The sequence below is a fragment of the Mus caroli genome, unplaced genomic scaffold, assembly GCF_978045245.1.
Source record: "Mus caroli unplaced genomic scaffold, Mus_caroli_1 scaffold_1, whole genome shotgun sequence".
In the NCBI taxonomy this organism is placed as follows: domain Eukaryota; kingdom Metazoa; phylum Chordata; class Mammalia; order Rodentia; family Muridae; genus Mus; species Mus caroli.
This window is the reverse complement of record NW_028227256.1, coordinates 12,769,147-12,786,831: the sequence shown is the minus strand read 5'-3', so window position 1 is coordinate 12,786,831 and position 17,685 is coordinate 12,769,147. Positions and strand designations below refer to the sequence as shown.

Below are 17,685 nucleotides of genomic sequence, written 5' to 3'. Positions count from 1 at the left end.
AGAGCCACAGTATAAAGAAGCAGATGGGAACTTGAGGTTTCTACTTTACACTCTGCACTGTATCTGTACCCAGGAGAGCCTCTTAAACACAAGAGTGGTGCTTTGTAAGGAGAGACCACAGGAAATATTATCTCTAAGAATCATGATCCAAGTTTTAATTCTATTATATAACACTACTACATTGAGCAAGATGGCTTCAAACAAAAAATACCAAAGCCAAAATGAGATACTTAATTCTCAAAATGGGTTGTTTGTCAATGACAAAACAGGACTTCAATATACCTTTGAGATGAATGAGGAGCAAACTGTCCCTGGATACAAAGGAACAAAAGGAGGGAAGATTCTCAAACAATTGAGCCCTAGTCCTAAGGGGTTACAATGAAGTGTGTTTATCTAACTAGGGGTCCAACTACTACCTTTAAATATAGTTAAGATAGCATCCTTGGAACTTTAAGTATTATGTGGGCTACCAAATCCATCTATCCAGAGAACACAAGGTTCTAACCACCTAGTCTTCAGTTAAGTGTATAACAAAAAGAATCTATCACGGGTTAAACAGAAGAAATCTTGAGTTGACAAGATGGCTCAGTGGGTAAATGCACTTACTCTGACATCTGATGACTTCTTTTCACTTCCCAGAATCCATCCTTGAAGGAAGCACCAACTACTTACCATCCTCTAACCTTTACACATGAGCTATGGCACACAGAAGCATGCACTCACGTACATGCCAATTAATAAAGAATTTTCATGGTCAAATCTTATTATCTTCTTCAATAGGGTTAGCTTATGAGACAGAAGTAAACATTTTACCCTTGGTGAACTGAGACATGGCTGAGTGGGTAAAGGTTACTGTTTGCTGCCAAGTTTGACTACCAAAATTCCATCTCTGAGAGAAAAGAGAGCCAACGCCCACAAGGTTGTTCTCTGACACTCCTCTTCCTTCTACGCCTCAGCTAGGTGTGGTGACATATACTTATGAATGTAGCACTAAGATGGTGGAGGCAGGGGGATCGGGATCTCTTTAAAGTCTGTCGCAGTGACAGTGAATGTCTGATTAAGGCCAGATGAAGTTACATAAAAAGCTGTTCAAAAGAATAAAACAAAACCAAACAAGCTCAACTCCCAGCTAAGGATGCTGGTCAAGCAAAATCCAAAAGTAAAAACCAGCGTTGAAAATGTGTGACATTTTCAGACAACCTGAGATTAACTAAGCCTTACAGCAGATAGGACCAACTAGTGCACGTCCTGCAGCACTGGGGCCAATGGTTTTTGTTTTTTTGAGTAGTGCATAATATGCTTGAAAATATGGAGAACAATATCTTAAAATACCAAAATAACTTAGTGAGATCTGAGGTCAAATAAGAGGCAAATGAACCAGGCTTCCAATTTCAACCTCATTTCCTATGCACACCTTCACTAAAATTAGTAAGTAAATTTATACACATTAAACTAACAGTTTTGCACTCCCTACATTAACATCTAACTCGTGTAAGTCATAAAAAACTCTATAGTATTTCAAATATTCAAACGATCAATTAGAGATCACATCAGTTACTCAATTATTACTTTTAATAATGGCTTAGTAGCATCACTTATGTTAAAGACATAATATTCCTAAAACAAGCCAAACATCAAGAGCATACAAACCTTTTCCCTTTATTCAAATCAACTTCAGTGTCCATTCCAGTGTTGGTGGCATCTGGCCTATCATTAGACGTTTGTGTCCTTGCTTTCTCATTTTCCACTACTTTTGTTGCTGCCTTAAAAAGGTTGATTATGAAGCGGGTGAGGGAAAAAAGAACGAATTAGGCATTTTACACAAGTAGCACACAGTCTAGATGCAGCAGAATCATCTGTTCACGGGTCAACAGAAGGTACCAAATTATTTTCATGATTTTGACAATACTTGGAACTCCATTACTATTGCTTGGTTTATAAGCATTATGGAGGTTTTATTCTCTTGCAAATATATTTGATAGATACAATGCTCTCTAGACAATTTAAAATAAAATTTTAGTGGCTGGATTCAGGGCTTTTTTTGTTGAGGATCAGAGTTTAGTTCCCAGGCGGCTCACAACTGGTGCAAGGAATGTGATGCCCTCTCCTGGCACACACCCACATGTGTACTTATTCATGTACACACCTAATTATTTTGAAGTAAAATCACCTCAAATTAATGAAAATAGCCACTTTAATAACCCATTAATTTAAAATTTGGATTAGATTTTAAGACTTTCTCTTAAAAATACTTGAGTACTCTTTGTTATAACAATTACTCTGTCCTTGAGATAACATGTGTACCTTCATTAGAAAACTTGATGATTTTTCATTTAACACATAATCCACATAACTCTGGATTTTCTCCATCATGTAGTTATAGCTGAAGTGTTGGAAAAGGGAGTGGAACACATCCTTCTGAGAGATTATCTTAAGTAATTTCCTTTCTAAAGGCTAAAAAACAACAGAAATGTATTCATATAAAACACAAATCTCATTTCCTATAAATATATATTTAATTGAAAAACAATTATTTTGTAAAAATAAACTAATAGAGATACAATTAAGAATTGTAATTCTGCTTTAAAAGAGGCACGTATTGTCTTCTTTAATACCCCTACATTTTGTTTCAGACACATAGGAAGAAACAGATTATAAACATAATTGTCTACTACCCAGTTTAAAAGCAAAACATTATCAATATGGCTAAAGCCTATTTATGCCTGTAATCTGATCCCACTCTTTGTCCTCACTTATAAGTATTATTCAAAATTCAGAATTTACTATCTTTACAAACTCTTCAGGGCTGAAGGGATGTATATAGCTTGTCTAATCTAAACAATGCCTTGGGCTCCACTTCCAGTCTTGCCACCTCCCCAAAAATAAATCTCTCTATACTTGTATATTTATGTCTATAAGCAATATAGTACTGTTTACTACAGTTTTAATTTTATTTACCTATTTTGGGTGTATATGTGTGCTGATCTCTGCATGCATCACTAACCCTGGGATTATAGGTTTCTGCCACCATGTCTGTATGTTAGGAACCTAAGTTCAGGTCCTCATGCTTTTGCATAGCAAGTACTTTACTTTGTGGCACCGTCCCTGAAGTTTTGTAGCTTTGGTTTTATACAAATGGTATCATTTGTGTAAAGAGTGGTTTCCCCCCTACCCCCTAAAACTTGCTATATTTTCCTCATTTCTATATTCTTAGCAATTCTTTGTTAACATATAGAAAAAGTCACTCGTACCACTGTCTAGTATCCTGATCAATCATCACTTGTTTATTTAGCTGCTTGAGAAACTTAGCTGCTATTACTGCAATTCTCAAGCATTTTCTCTTACTATTTTTTTGCTCAATATAGGTTTTCCTTCACTAGTAGTTGTCTGAACACTGGATAAGCAGTGAATACGATAGAACTTGAACAGAACCTGTAAGCTTGATCTTAAACTAATTGTCTCAATAAGATCTGTGTTTTCGGGCTGGTGAGATGGCTCAGTGGGTAAGAGGACCCGACTGCTCTTCCGAAGGTCCAGAGTTCAAATCCCAGCAACCACATGGTGGCTCACAACCATCCGTAACGAGATCTGGCTCCCTCTTCTGGAGTGTCTGAAGATAGCTATAGTGAACTTACATATAATAAATAAATCTTTAAAAAAAAAAAAATCTGTGTTTTCTCTCTTGTCTGTCTACCTAGAAATGAGACTTGCTGGGATGTGTGCATGCATATTTTACTAAGTCTCTCTAACCCATCAATTTATACCCCAGAGAGGAAGATATGCAGGTGTCTAAACTGTCTAAGCACTCTGCCAGCTTTTGAGTCAATTGTTGATGTCCCAATCAATAGAAATTGGTGCTGGTCTGAGAATATGGCAAATAGTTCAATGAGTGGGTTGGTAAAGTCCCACCGATTATGCCAATATTAGGGAATTTGAATACTGTCTCCTAAGTGTTTAGTGTTTATTGGCCATAAGTTTTCCTCTTATGAGACAGAAGTGGGGTAGAGTTTTCATTAATCTACTAATACTAAGAAGAAAATATATGGGTAGAAAACTCAACAAAATCATCTGGCTCTCAGCTGAAATTTCAGGGGTCGGGGGAGAATTATACCCTTAGAGAAGGGTCAAATCAGATAATGCTTTACCTAAACCATAACCTACTCAATTAGGCTAAGTCAGTTATTAATTAAGCCAAATACCCCCTCAACTGTATTTACTAACATATCAAGTGACATTCTGCCTTCAATAGTTTTCAGGTAAACCAAGTATGATAGAACTATGTATTTACCAGGAAAGCTGAATTGAAAACCACAAGCAAAGTCTACAGAACAAGTGCTGTTAACTCTTCTGGAAAAGTACTGGCAGTGCCTGCTAAAACTCAGCGACTGTTACTTGAGAAGTGAACAGCAAATAAGTACCACACATGACTAGGTCTACTCACTCACCCAGGAATTCTGCTCCAAAGCACACCTGGCATGATCCCACTATAAACAAATCCTTAGTGGTACAAGCTGCTTAGGGGTTACCCTGGAGAAGACAGCCATTTCCTCAACTGACTGGAAGATTGGAGGAGGTTCTAGGTTTTGGAAAAAGATCTGACTATAGCCAAGCTAGTCTTTAACTAAGGATATTACCTTCCAAGGTTCCCCGACCCCCACGCTTGCGTGCTGGATTACAGGCATGTACTATACCATGCCTGGCTGATCTTTGTATGTTAGACAAATCCTATAGAGCTATATTCTGAGCTGGGTTATTTCCTGATGTAGGGTCTGCTTACACAACTGTGTTCCCTGGTGCAAACATATCTACTTACATACTTTGGACATACTATATTCATCTATATGTATAGATACTCAGTAAAAAATTAACTACAAATATTTTTTCTTTCCTTGAAGATGTTTAATTTACTCCAATAACACTATTTTTAACAGTGTTTTAACTATTTTAACAACGCGAGGGCTGTTGATTGTATTAATATACACAGACACAAACTGCAAATGATCATATCACAAACTCCAGCTGGGTGTGGTGACACAGTCTTGAGATCCCATCTCAAAGAAAGAAAAGGAAAGGGAAAGAAAAAGGGAAAAGGTATAGAAAATGGGGACAGGCCCACCCAGTATACATGTCTACAATCCTAGTATTAAGTGGTAAAGGCAAAATGATCTTGAGTTCTGAGGTTAAAATTGGCTACTGAACCACATTTTATCTCAACAATACAGTAATACAAACAAACAAACAAATAGGAAATACATAAGTTAGGCCACTCTATATTTACGTTGTCTAATGTGGCAGTCACCAGCCCTCTACGTACCTTCTGAGCCCTCAAAATGTGTTGACTATCAAGTTGGACATACTGTAAATATAAAGACTTGGTTTTTAAAAGGGTAGCTAAAATACTAAATTTTTGTATTGATTACAATGTTAAAATGGATTTTTTTTTTTTACTTCAGACAAATTTTCTTTTATCTGTAATCATCTTTTATAACCTTTCATGAATAGCATCACAGCTGTTTGACTGACTGAAATCAGTATTATTGTGGGAGTGGCTCAGCAAAGAGATTTCAATATTGTTTATTGTAAATACAACTGGAAATTGCAAAATTATTGCAGGAAGTATCTGAGAAATCTAAACTATTTCATATCATTTACATCATATAGTTTTAGAATGAGGTATGACTTACTTTTAAGTTGTGTTTGGCCAGGCGTGGTGGCGCACACCTTTAATCCCAGCACTTGGGAGGCAGAGGCAGGCAGATTTCTGAGTTCAAGGCCAGCCTGGTCCACAGAGTGAGTTCCAGGACAGCCAGGGCTACACAGAGAAACCCTGTCTCGAAAACCGGGAAAAAAAAAAAATCTTTTTAATATACTGTTAGGTCAAGCTTTCCTTTCCTCCTTCCATTTTCTGTTTTCTTCACCCCATATCAAGTCATAAAATTCTATTGTTTTAATATAAATAATTACCGTGTAAAATTCTGGATCACCAAATATTCTTTCAAATACTTCTTCTGCTTCCTTAAAGCTGCCAATTTCCATACAAACAGCTACAGCCTTAAAGACAACATAGACAAACCTTAGGTTGCTTTTTAAATATTCAACCATTATTTGACTAAGTGCATAAAGTTAAGTCTGAAAGACTTCATTTAAAACATTTTATGCATCACTTGATAAAGACAGTCATTTTTCAATGATGAAATAATTATGTCTTAAAAAAATTCACTAGCTCTGTGCACATATACAACATGTTCAACATCCCAAAGCAAGAGTTAATAAATTATAAGTCAATTTATTATCGGGAAAGACTATTGATCCTGCTGTTCATTTCCCTATTTCTCTAACTGATAGAAACAGTACACCCACATGCCACAGAACTGATGTGAAACTCGTACAGTAGTGTGGCAAAAACAGAAATACACTAAATGCTACTGTCAACTTCTGAACTGTCTGCAAGTGTAGTAAAGAAAGTTGCCACGCCCTCTGGTCAGGTCTGCTTGACAGGCTGAAAAAGTCTGTAAGCACTCAATGAGGAAAAGTTTCAAGGAAGCCCCACCTCCTGGAGTTTTGACATTCTCATACTCATACTCTATTCCCGCGTTAGTTTGGTGTATGGATCTACGAGCTCTCTTTTAATATTTTATTATAAATGCCTTTTAAGATTAAATTCTGTTATAGTGTTCCAGGGTCCCAGTAGCCTGCAAGCTTGAAATCCGAGCTTAAAATCAGGCAGGAATGCAGAAAGGAAGTTACCTATTTGGTTACTAATTACGCATTACAATAGACAGAGCCAGTGGCTCAGCTGGTCTGCAGAAAGAGCCAGGGAATCTCACTGAGATAGAAATCTTCAGTACAGGCTACATTACATATTAAAAGCAAGTTGGTATATTCTCCTGACAAATGGAGATTCTCCAGATACTTAAAAGTTACACTCATATAAGAATTTAGCCAGGCCTAGGAAATTAGGGGGGTTGTGATATTGCATTATTCATGAGGCCTGCCAAGAGCAGAACCCCCTGGTGCTAGCCTTCACAAGGTTCAAAGGTATAGCACTAGAGTGTGAAATCCTTGCCTGTCACTAAGCTGACCCTAGGCAGGACTGCTTTATCTTTACTGTAAACACTTACCTGGCTCCTGTAAATCCTTTAAGTCATTCCTTTGTTTTGTACCTGGTAACTTCAATGTACCTTGCCTGCTGTGACTTCTGACCCTTGTATTTTCTATACTATAAAAAGTTTGATGCTCAACCTGACAGATTCCATTCAGATTCTACACATTCTCTCCTGTTGGTCAGTCTGTCATTTCCTCCGACGCTTTGCCCACCTGCCCCAGAGACCCGTTCCACGCAGACAAAGGGATCCAGAGGGTCTGCGGCACAAAGTCAGGTTTCTTAGAGACCCATAGATTGTGAAAACATGAAAAATCTTTGTCCTAAGTTGAATTTTTACAAGCAGCAGTCATTTTTCTACCCAATGTGTCTTATCTCCAGGTCCTAATTCACCACAGGACCACCTAAACCACCACAGTGGGGAAAATAGAAATGACCTTGGGTCTCTCTCTCTCTTGTGCAACTTAACAATAACAAAAATCTAAAGCTGAGGAAACATTTATTGAACTAAGTACATATTTGCTTTGACTACAATTACCTGTCCATTTTGTCTCTTATTCTTAAGCAGTCTACTAAAACTGTCTTAGCATGGTTAAAATTCTGCATATTCTTATTCACAAAAATCCATGCACTGCATGTGTGAGGCCTTGGGTCTAATCCCTAGAACCAGAGTGAAAACCCCACAATAAACAAGCAGGCCAAAGCACCTGCTATCCTCCACCCCCACCCCATCTTTACAGTCTTTAGGTAAAAGAGAAGAACATGAGTCCTTCATTTTAAAATTTGCTTTGTAATCTTTAAATAGCTGTAGTGTTTCCTGTACCATGGAAGTTGCATATACCTAAATATAAAACATTAAGTTCTCGGCCTGGTGCTCACATGAAGACTATAAACCGCGGGGCAATGCTCTAAAAGAAAAGATTTTAAGATTTTCCTAAGGTTTACAGCACAACTCTAACCGGTTACTTTTTTTGGATGTTAGATGTTGTGACAGTTAATATTAATTTTCAAGTTTACCTGACTTAGCTTATTTCCAGAATGGTTTAACTGAGAAGTGAGGACCAGCCTGCACATCGGCACAGCATTCCATTGGCAAGGGTTCTGTTACGGGCTGAATACAAAGGACTAAGTGGACACTCCCATCCGTGTCCTCCTGAGGACATGAGATGACCAATCACTTCATCTTCCTACAGCTATGCCTTCCCACAAACGCAGACTGCACCTTCCCAAACTACAGGCTACAACAAACTCTTCTTCTCATTACTTTTTTCATTTCTTTCTTCAGAAGTCTGTTATGTACATAAATCTCTGTGTATATGATGTATGCCTGGGTGCAGCTGCCTGCAGAGACCAGAACGGAGAGCTGAGTTACAGGTGGTTGTGAACTCATAATGTGGATGCTGAACTGAACTTTGGCCCTCTGAAAGAGCAGAAATGCTCTTAAGCACTAAGCCATCCCTTCAACCTCCCTAGTTGCTTCTTGTTCAGTATTTTGTCTCATCGATGAGAAAAGTAATTGATACAATATTCTAGCAAAGCAACATACACAAAATAATACTCATACCTGAATTTTAATTAAATTCTTTATTTCCTCATGCAGTTTGTCATGTTCCTTTTCAATTGAGTTCCAAATCATCAGGGCTGATTCCAAGGGTGTAATACGCTCATCAACTTCAAACTGTGCATCTTTTAAAACAGAAAAGTAAGTGAACTGAGCGTTAAGTAGAACCTTAAAGTTTATTCTGTCTCCATTTTACCCAGCACATGCTGCATTCCATACACAACCGTTTAGGGAAATGATTTTTCTAAGTTATTTTTTCACTAAAATAAAACAAACAAACAAAAAACCCACTGAAATTATAAAAGTCAGAAATTTCTTTTTCCTTGGAGACAGGGTTTTTTCTCTTCATAGTCCTGGCCATCTTGGAAGTCTTTCTATATAGTCTATGCTGGGCTTGAATGCAGAGATTCACCTGCCTCAGCCCTCTGGGTGCTGGCATTAGAGGCATGAGCCCCTACTGCCAGGCAAACAAACACACAAACAAACAAACAAACCATTTTATCTTTTATTTATTTATATCTTTTTAAGACAAGGTCCTGGACTCCAGAGTACTGGGAACACAGTTATGTACTACCATGTCTAGCTATTATTTTAAGTAACCTAAAGGCAAAAATACTCTTACTGTATTTTACATTTTCTGGGCAGGAACTACTAACTACTTATATTCCTCTAAAACTCTAGTTTCAGAGCTGTTTTGGGTCATTTCAATGCAACTACACAGTAAATAAATATATTCAAGAGAAATAACAAGCTGGGTATAATCTCATCCACTAAATAGCACATCTACATAGCTGTTTCAAAAAGTTTTATTTTCTGTTGGCCTCTTTGGGCATTTCCAATCTTTCAAATTAAAAAAAAAATACTCATTTATAATCTGAGCTGCTCTAAGTACTTAGGATACAAACACAAAGAGAAACCACTGTACATGGTGACTCCAGTCTATAATCCCAGCACTTCAGAGGCTGAGGCAGGAGCATCACCAACAATTCAAGCCTAGCCTGGGTGAGACCTTGTCTCAAAACAAACAAAATATAAATAAAAGCAATTCCTGTCCATGTGGAATCTGAATATCCATAAATGATGCAATTCAGACAATATAACCGGTACTTTCTTAGAAATATGTTATTATGCCAGTGATTCTCTATGCTTATTCTACTTCAGAATTATTCTGAAATTTTCAAACATATGGATAACTAGATACATCTGGAAACTGTTTAAGCTTTAGAATATGGCCAAGGGATGCAGTTCAGAAGTAGAACACTCAGTGTGCATACATGAAGCAAAGAGCTGTTAAAAAGAAAATAACAAAACGGATAATGAGAAAATAGCCAAGAAAACCACACAGGATAGAAAGACAATGTGTGGGAAAGCTGAGGTGGAAAATAAGGCAGAGGTATACTGTTAAGTATCTTTATTAGCCTGATGTCATCTCAGAGGGCTTACTGCTGAATACACTCACCTTTTCTAGTTCTTTCTGAACTCTTGGCTTGTTGAACTCAGCTGTTCTGACTCAAGCTCTCCAAGTGATTGACTTGAGTCTAGCTTCTGACTGAATTTTTCTGCTTGGCCTCAAACTAACATTGGCAGTATGCTCTACTCTTCTTGGCTTTCTCATTCTCTGGCTCATTTTGTCTTCACCTGTGTCTAGCTTGTTCTCTATGCAATCTGTTTCTGTCAAACTGTCTAAGTAAAACTGCTTCTCGGGGCTGGTGAGATGGCTCAGTGGGCAAGAGCACCCAACTGCTCTTCCGAAGGTCCAGAGTTCAAATCCCAGCAACCATATGATGGCTCACAACCATCCGTAATGAGATCTGACGCCCTCTTCTGGTGTGTCTGAAGACAGCTACAGTGTACTTACATATAATAAATAAATAAATCTTAAAAAAAAAAAAAAAAAACTGCTTCTCCTCTCCTCCCTCCCCCTCTATCTTTCTTTCAAGTTGCCTCTCTTTCCTGTCCTTTGAGAGTTGGATGTATCCTATCCCTGACTCATTCTGTCAAATCTTTCTCGGATTCATCTGTTTGTCTATCCCCCAATTAGATCTCACTTTCAAACACAGCTACTTCCTTCTACAAACTAACTTTACTTTCACTGTTTGGGAACAGAGGTGTGCACAAAGAATGTATCTGTATTTCACTCAAATTATACTGTAATTCAGAACGTGTCGGCATTCTAGCTGTGATTCAGAACGCGTCGGCATTCTAGCTGTAATTCAGAACGTGTCGGCATCCTAGCTGTAATTCAGAACATGTCGGCATTCTAGCAGTAATTCAGAACGTGTCGGCATTCTAGCTGTAATTCAGAACGCAGTCGGCATCCTAGCTGGCTCAATCATACAGACTAAAACATCTTTGGATGTGATCTCTTGTCAGAGCAGCTATGCTGCTGAATTAAAATTCCTCTACAAGTTACAAAAGATATTCTTACAGCCATGTGGTGGTGACGCATGCCTTTAATCCCAGCACTCAGGAGGCAGAGGCAGGTGGATTTCTGAGTTCGAGACCAGCCTGGTCTACAAAGTGAGTTCCAGGACAGCCAGGGCTATACAGAGAAACCCTCTCTCAAAAAAAAAAAAAAATCTTACTAATAGGTAAAGGTCATCAGGCTATCATCATCCTTGCTCTAAAGTAGGCCCAGAAACCTAGGAAAGGGCACAGCTATAAAGTGGGAGAGGCAGATGCCAGGACCGTTAAAAACCACTTACTGGTTGTCTCAAAGAAAAGTTCATCTCAGTAGACAGCATGATCCTGTACACAAAGACCCTAATAACTCACCTTGGAACACTTAGATTTGATAAATACATTTAGTGAAATAGCAGGATATATAAAATCAAAGTGCAAAATTTAGTAACTTTCCCTTGTATCAATAAGTTTGTTGAGAAAGACACAAGGAACAAAAATCTTGTTCATGATAAAATAAAGTACCTAGGAATAAACTTAACTCAGAGGAAAGATCTATAAAATAAAAAATTTAAGATACAAAAGAGGTTGAAAGGTTGAAGACACTAGAAGATGAAAAGACTTCCCATACTTAGGGATTGACAGAATACTGTAAAAAATGGCTATTTTTATGAAAGTGATCTACAGATTCGCTGCAATCAATCAAAATACCACTTAGATTTTTCATAGAACTGGGAAAAAAATCACTAAAATTTATGTGGAAAAGCCAAAGTCCTCAAATAGCAAAAGCAATAGGAAAGCAATAGTAAACAGAAGGAGCAATGTGCTAGAGATCAGTCACATAAACATCTTCCCTCTAACGAAGAAAACAGGTGGCAAAGCACATTGTGTAGGACAAGGAGCAAGCATGGAACAAAGGCAAGGCAAAACAAAATTCTGAAGAGAGCCTCCTTGGAGGTAAACTGCTAATTTGCACCTGACTCCTTTCCTGGTCTTATTTTGGATGGTGTCTCAAGATCTGGTAAAGTAGGCAGAATTTTACAGGGGAACGGAAAAATAAGAAAAGCTGATTGTTTCCTTATCATGAGGTTGATGAACTGGAAAACGAAAGAAATTCAAAACACACAACTGGCCTTTCCCTACAGGGCATCAGCTAAGTTCTGTAGGAGGCCTGGACACTCCTAGTCTCAGTTTTACGAAATTAAGAGTCATGCTTGGTGGCACACACCTGTAAACCCCTGTGCTTCGGAGCTGTGGCAGAAGGACTATGAGATTCTGGGCAGCTTGGGGCACCTAAAAGTAAGTCTTTTGAGATGAGAAACCTGCTATAAAGATATTTTCCCCTTGAGATACTGTTGCATTTTATAGCTCTGTGGGGCTGGAGACTGAAGTCAACATGGCACCCACTAGCTACGTATAAGCACTTAGCAGTCACAATGTGACTAATCCAGACAGATAGGCTTTATCATAAACTTACTACAAAAATAAGACATCTCAACTTTTTCTATATCACTTGGCATATTTTAAAAATATTGGATTACTGAGTTAGTAAATAAGATATCATTACAATTAATTGTATTTCCTTTTAGTTGTCTTAATTTAACAACTAAAACATTGTAAATTTCAAACATAGACCGAATTTCTAGTGGGAAGTACTACTATAAAGTAATCACAGAAAGATTATATATTCTGAAATTCTATGGGGCTATAGCTGGATGATAGCACATTCACCTGGCAAGTCAAAAGCCCAAGATACATAACACTGTAAAACAAACAAAACAGGTGAGATGGCTCAGTGGTTAAGAGCACTGACTGCTCTACCGAAGGTCCTGAGTTCAAATCCCAGCAACCACATGGTGGCTCACAACCATCCATAAAAAGATATGACTCCCTCTTCTGGTGTGTCTGAAGACAGCTACAGTGTACTTACATATAATAATAAAACAAACAAACAAAACAACAAACCAAAAACCCCCTAAACTTTAACTACTATCTTTTTCAAGTCAATCACGTTAAAACATTGATTCTTTCTAGCTGATCCTAGGGATTTTCCTAAGATACATATTTAAAACAGAATCTTAGTACATTTAAAGATTAAGCCATGCGTTTAGGATATGTGTCTAACAAGACCCTGTGTTCAATCCCTGTCTCTGTACAAAGGAACAAACAAAACAAACCAACCACAGGGTTACTCATAATGTTTTTATCCTTGTTTTGAAGAGAAGATTTCCTGGAAAGAAATTAAGACATAAGGAGTAACTATGTAAAGCATTGCTAGGCATTTAGAATATTCTCATTTACAAAACCACCCCATTAACTATAACACTGTAAGTTATGGCCTTCAATTTTCTAATGATGTACATACCGGCCTATTATCTTTTTCAGCCACAGGCCCTCTCTTTTGCATCTACTCTAGCCCTGCTGTGTAACAGTTTTTTCTTAATTCCAACATTCTACCCTAGAAGGAAGTGTATAAAGACTCAGGAAATGAACAACTCAGAAGACCCAAGTTATCCAGAAAGCTCCAAGGCTCCAGCTTGGCTGAGCTGCCACTCATGCTGGTGTGAGCTTTGGATCATTTGGAGTTACCCAAGGCCCTGTAGATAACTACACCAACTCAGAGACTGGTGGCAGTAGTGCTTTGGTTTGTCATGGGTTCCCATACTGTGGGGAGAGTGTTCATTTTTCCAGGAATAATGTCAGACAAGCTCCTAATTTCAGTCTCCAAATAAAACAGGCTCCATGGCCAGGGTATGGTTTAGTATGGTACTAATATTCTGGGAGTTTAAATAACTAAGCAGTTTCATGTCAGTACTGCTCACCAGCAAGTATTGTTGGGAAAGTATTTTGTAAATTATAAAAAACAATGGAATTATTTTTACAAAACAGCCCATTAAATGACCATGTTGTAAATATGAGTCATGATTGATAAAATAAATAAAGTTGCTCATTACAATCTAAAATGAACCATGGAAATAAGGGACACAGATTACAGCTACAAACCATGTTTTTCTGTATAAGGACCAGCATCACGTTTAAATAGCTGCCTTTACTAAGCTATATAAGAAAACTTCACCTGAATGTCCAGCAGTCTATAAAATGTAGTCCTCCCACTAACTACAACTGAATCACCTGGGAGCTAAATTCATAGTGAGACAGAATGACTCGACTGTTTTAAGACACTCTTTAAAACATAATCTGAGGCAGGCGAAAGTTTGAGAGTCACTGTTCTAGAAAGATAAAATTATATTTGCTTGCTTTAGATATGCTTATGTGTATGACAGATGCAGATAGGCAAACTTTCTCAACCTGTAAAACAGGAAATTATGATTATCAGTTTCCCATGTGTTATATTCATAAATAAGTTAAAAGATTTCTAAATATAAAATAAAAAATTTATACTTACCAAGGGCCTTTCCAGCTGCAACTCTTGTCAAAAACTGACATATATACACAGTTTTCAATTGGTAAGCTGTAAGTCTGTGTAGTCCATGAATAATAGCTAAAAAAAAATTTTAAAAACCTTTTATTAAAATATTATCACAAACTAGTACACCTACTGTGTAGGCACAATACAGTGTTAAATACTAGTTTATAAACAGTAATGGCTATTCTTAGTTCTCAACTTGACTACCCATAAACTACAACCTAAAAATGGCTGGGTACATCTGAGAGTTATTTTGCTTACCTAGATCACCTGAAGTGGGAAGATCGGCTTCTACTTGGGACTTTGAAGGGGGGACAAACCTTTAATCCAGATCTTTTGAGGAGGAACAACTCACCTCCAATCTGGGCCTCGCCTTCTGGTGGAAGCCTTTATGGAGGACATGGAAGAGGGACGCTCTCCCTTTCCCCACTTACTCCCACTCTCAGGAACAAGTCCATTCTTTCACTGACAGTGGAGTCTACTTTGGGATTCTGGCATATACTGGTAATATCAAGCATCATAGACTTACTGGATTCTTAAAAAGTTGTTACTCAAGAGAACCCTAATATAATACTCAACAAAAACTGATCATAAATTTAGAACTGTAGATTCGAATTAATTTTTTAAAAAATCTAAAAAAAGTTTTAATATTACTGTTCTAACAAACCATAACTCAAATGTGAAACAGATACTCAAAATTGTTTTTACCAAATTCACACCTAAATTATAAAATGTATCAAATCACTACTTTGCAGTTTATACCATGAAGTTCTTTTTATTTTAGGAAATAGTATACATATGTAAAGGTTTCCATTCAACTTGTTCAATTCATAATCAACTTTAAAACATTTATTTCTTTGTTTGTTTGTTTGTTTGTTTGGGTTTTCGAGTCAGGGTTTCTCTGTATAGCCCTGGCTGTCCTGGCACTCACTTTGTAGACCAGGCTGCCTGGAACTCAGAAATCCGCCTGCCTCTGCCTCCGGAGTGCTGGGATTAAAGGCGTGTTTGAACAAACACAAAGATACACTTGGCAGTGAATATGTACACTGGTAAGCCAACCATATTCCTGGATCTCTCTCACCAACACATAGGCCAGAAGACAAACTTGGGTCCGAGTTTTCAGGCACTGTCAAACTTTTTAAACATTTAAACACAAGATTGATTTACTTTTATTTTATGGGTTTGGGTATTTTACCTGCATGTCTGTCTGTGTAACATGTGTATACAGTGCCCGTTGAGGCCAAAAGAGGAAATTTGATCCCCTGGAGTATAAAAATTTGCCACATCTCTCCCTTCCTCCCCAGACCTTTGTTTTTGGCCTTCCACTAGCCTAAAGCTTGCCAAATTGGGTTGGGCCAGGGGTCAGTGAGCCCTAGCCACCGGTCTTCCCAGTGCTTTAAGTATGCGTGTATTAAACTGTTTTGCATAGGTTCTGGGGATCAAACGCAGGTTCCCTGGCTTGCAAGATAAGCATTGACAAGCTTGTACTGCTTCCCTTGGCACCCGCATCCCGCCACTTCTTAAAAGTGTCAATATTCATCTGATAGAGTTTGGCTACAGAAGGAGGGGGCAGCAACTGGGCTGCCTCCCTTTAAAACAAACAAACAAACAAACAAACAAACATTCTGTCCAGGGGACGCGGAAGGCGTGAGGGCGGGAGCCAGGACTTCCAGCAAACAGGAAGCGGCCGGTTTCGCGCGGTCTCTCGCCTGGGATCCCGCCCCGGTATGTGCGGGGAAAGCAGGTCTCGGCCGCGGCGCCGCCTCCGGCCCGGGAGCCCGCACTCACCCTCGGCGCTGTCACGAGTACGACGAAAGTCCTCGGAGCGGCCGTCGCGGAAGGCTCGGCACAGGGACAGGCAGAGGAAGTCGAGCATCCAGCCCGCAGCCACGGCCTCCACCTCAGCCACAAGCTCCGCGTTCTCCACCTCTCTCGGGGTCCCCAGCTGCATCTGGCACTGGAGCAGCTCCGCGTCGTCGACAACCTCGGTCTCCTGCTCTGGAGAATCCGAATCTGTCCAGCCCTCACGGCTCTGCGCGTCCCGGGCCGCTGAGGAGACGGTCTCCGCCATGTTAAACCGAAAGCGCTCGTAGTGCCTCAGCTGGCGCCGTGCGTTGATTTGCTCGCGATGGGCGTGGAAGTCAGCCAATCGCATCGCTAGGATGGGCTAGTGGCTGGAGCTTGGCTTCCGATTGGCTGAGGCCTGCTAAATTCCTTGTCAATCTAAGGCCAGCCGTTTTGGATAGTGTAGCTTCTGGATGGTAGGCTAAGATACTTTTTTAAAAATGCAATCAGCGCTGGAAACAGTCAGGGTAGTTAAAACGGAGAGGTTTTTGACTGCATGGCACTGCGCGTCTATAATCCCAGCAGCACTCAGGAGGTGGAGACAGGAAGATTAGGAATTAGGACCATCTTCAACTATAGAGTCTAGGCCAGCCTGGAGCACTTGAGCCTTATGGCAGCAGCAGCACCAGAAATTTTAACTTGTTTCCATAAACATGAGCATTTAGCCCTGTTACACTTGTAGTCACACTGAGTGTCTTTCTACCCTATGTGTTCATTTTATTGAAATCCGGGGTTATTAAAGATGAAATTGCTGGGCTCTGATTTTTCACTTAAGTTCTGCCTGGGGTGAGCGGGTAGGATGGTGCTGACCCTGGAATTTGCAAGTCTAGTCGGTTCCCCACGGATGCTGAGACTGTTAGTCCCAGGACCACATTTTGATCACTACTACTGTGCAATGTTTGCCTTGACCATGAGGGCATATTTCCACCAGGCTCTAGAGCAGGTGTTGCAGTAAATATTATTTGGGGGTTCTACCCTGTGGGGAAGTGCAGGTTGGTCTTCAGTTGAGCTGAGGTCTAACCCCAATGGTCATAATGCACCTTCATGACACAGTAGGCGTTCCCTCATGCTCCTGGAACTCTGGCTCCTGCCTCTGCCTAAGTTACCGCCCCCCCACACACACAGCCCCCACAAGAGAAGCATGGTCAGTAGTCACGTAGGCAATGGCCCTAGCTTCTGACCTTCAGGCTCAACCCCTCCCCAGTTACCTAACAACAGTAAAGACATAAAAAGGGGGGGGGGCTGGTGAGATGGCTCAGTGGGTAAGAGCACCCGACTGCTCTTCCGAAGGTCCAGAGTTCAAATCCCAGCAACCACACGGTGGCTCACAACCATCCGCAACGAGATCTG

General features: G+C 39.4%; 1 protein-coding gene across 3 annotated transcripts in view; it reads right to left on the bottom strand.

Annotated features, from left to right (window-relative positions):
- The window catches only part of Terf1 (telomeric repeat binding factor 1), a 58,664-nt gene extending 42,085 nt beyond the window's left edge, over positions 1-16,579 (bottom strand). For all 3 annotated transcript variants that reach the window (XR_015046707.1, XR_015046706.1, XM_021162811.2), the window contains exons 1-6: positions 16,279-16,579; positions 14,470-14,565; positions 8,667-8,788; positions 5,965-6,051; positions 2,305-2,454; positions 1,651-1,763 (exon numbers count right to left, since the gene is read on the bottom strand). Coding sequence is in view for 1 of the 3 variants with exons in the window: in XM_021162811.2 (XP_021018470.1) it covers positions 1,651-1,763; positions 2,305-2,454; positions 5,965-6,051; positions 8,667-8,788; positions 14,470-14,565; positions 16,279-16,561 (851 nt within the window). In the remaining 2 variants the exon portion in view is untranslated. The remainder of the gene's footprint in view (positions 1-1,650; positions 1,764-2,304; positions 2,455-5,964; positions 6,052-8,666; positions 8,789-14,469; positions 14,566-16,278) is intronic.
- Between the last annotated feature and the right edge of the window lie 1,106 nt (positions 16,580-17,685).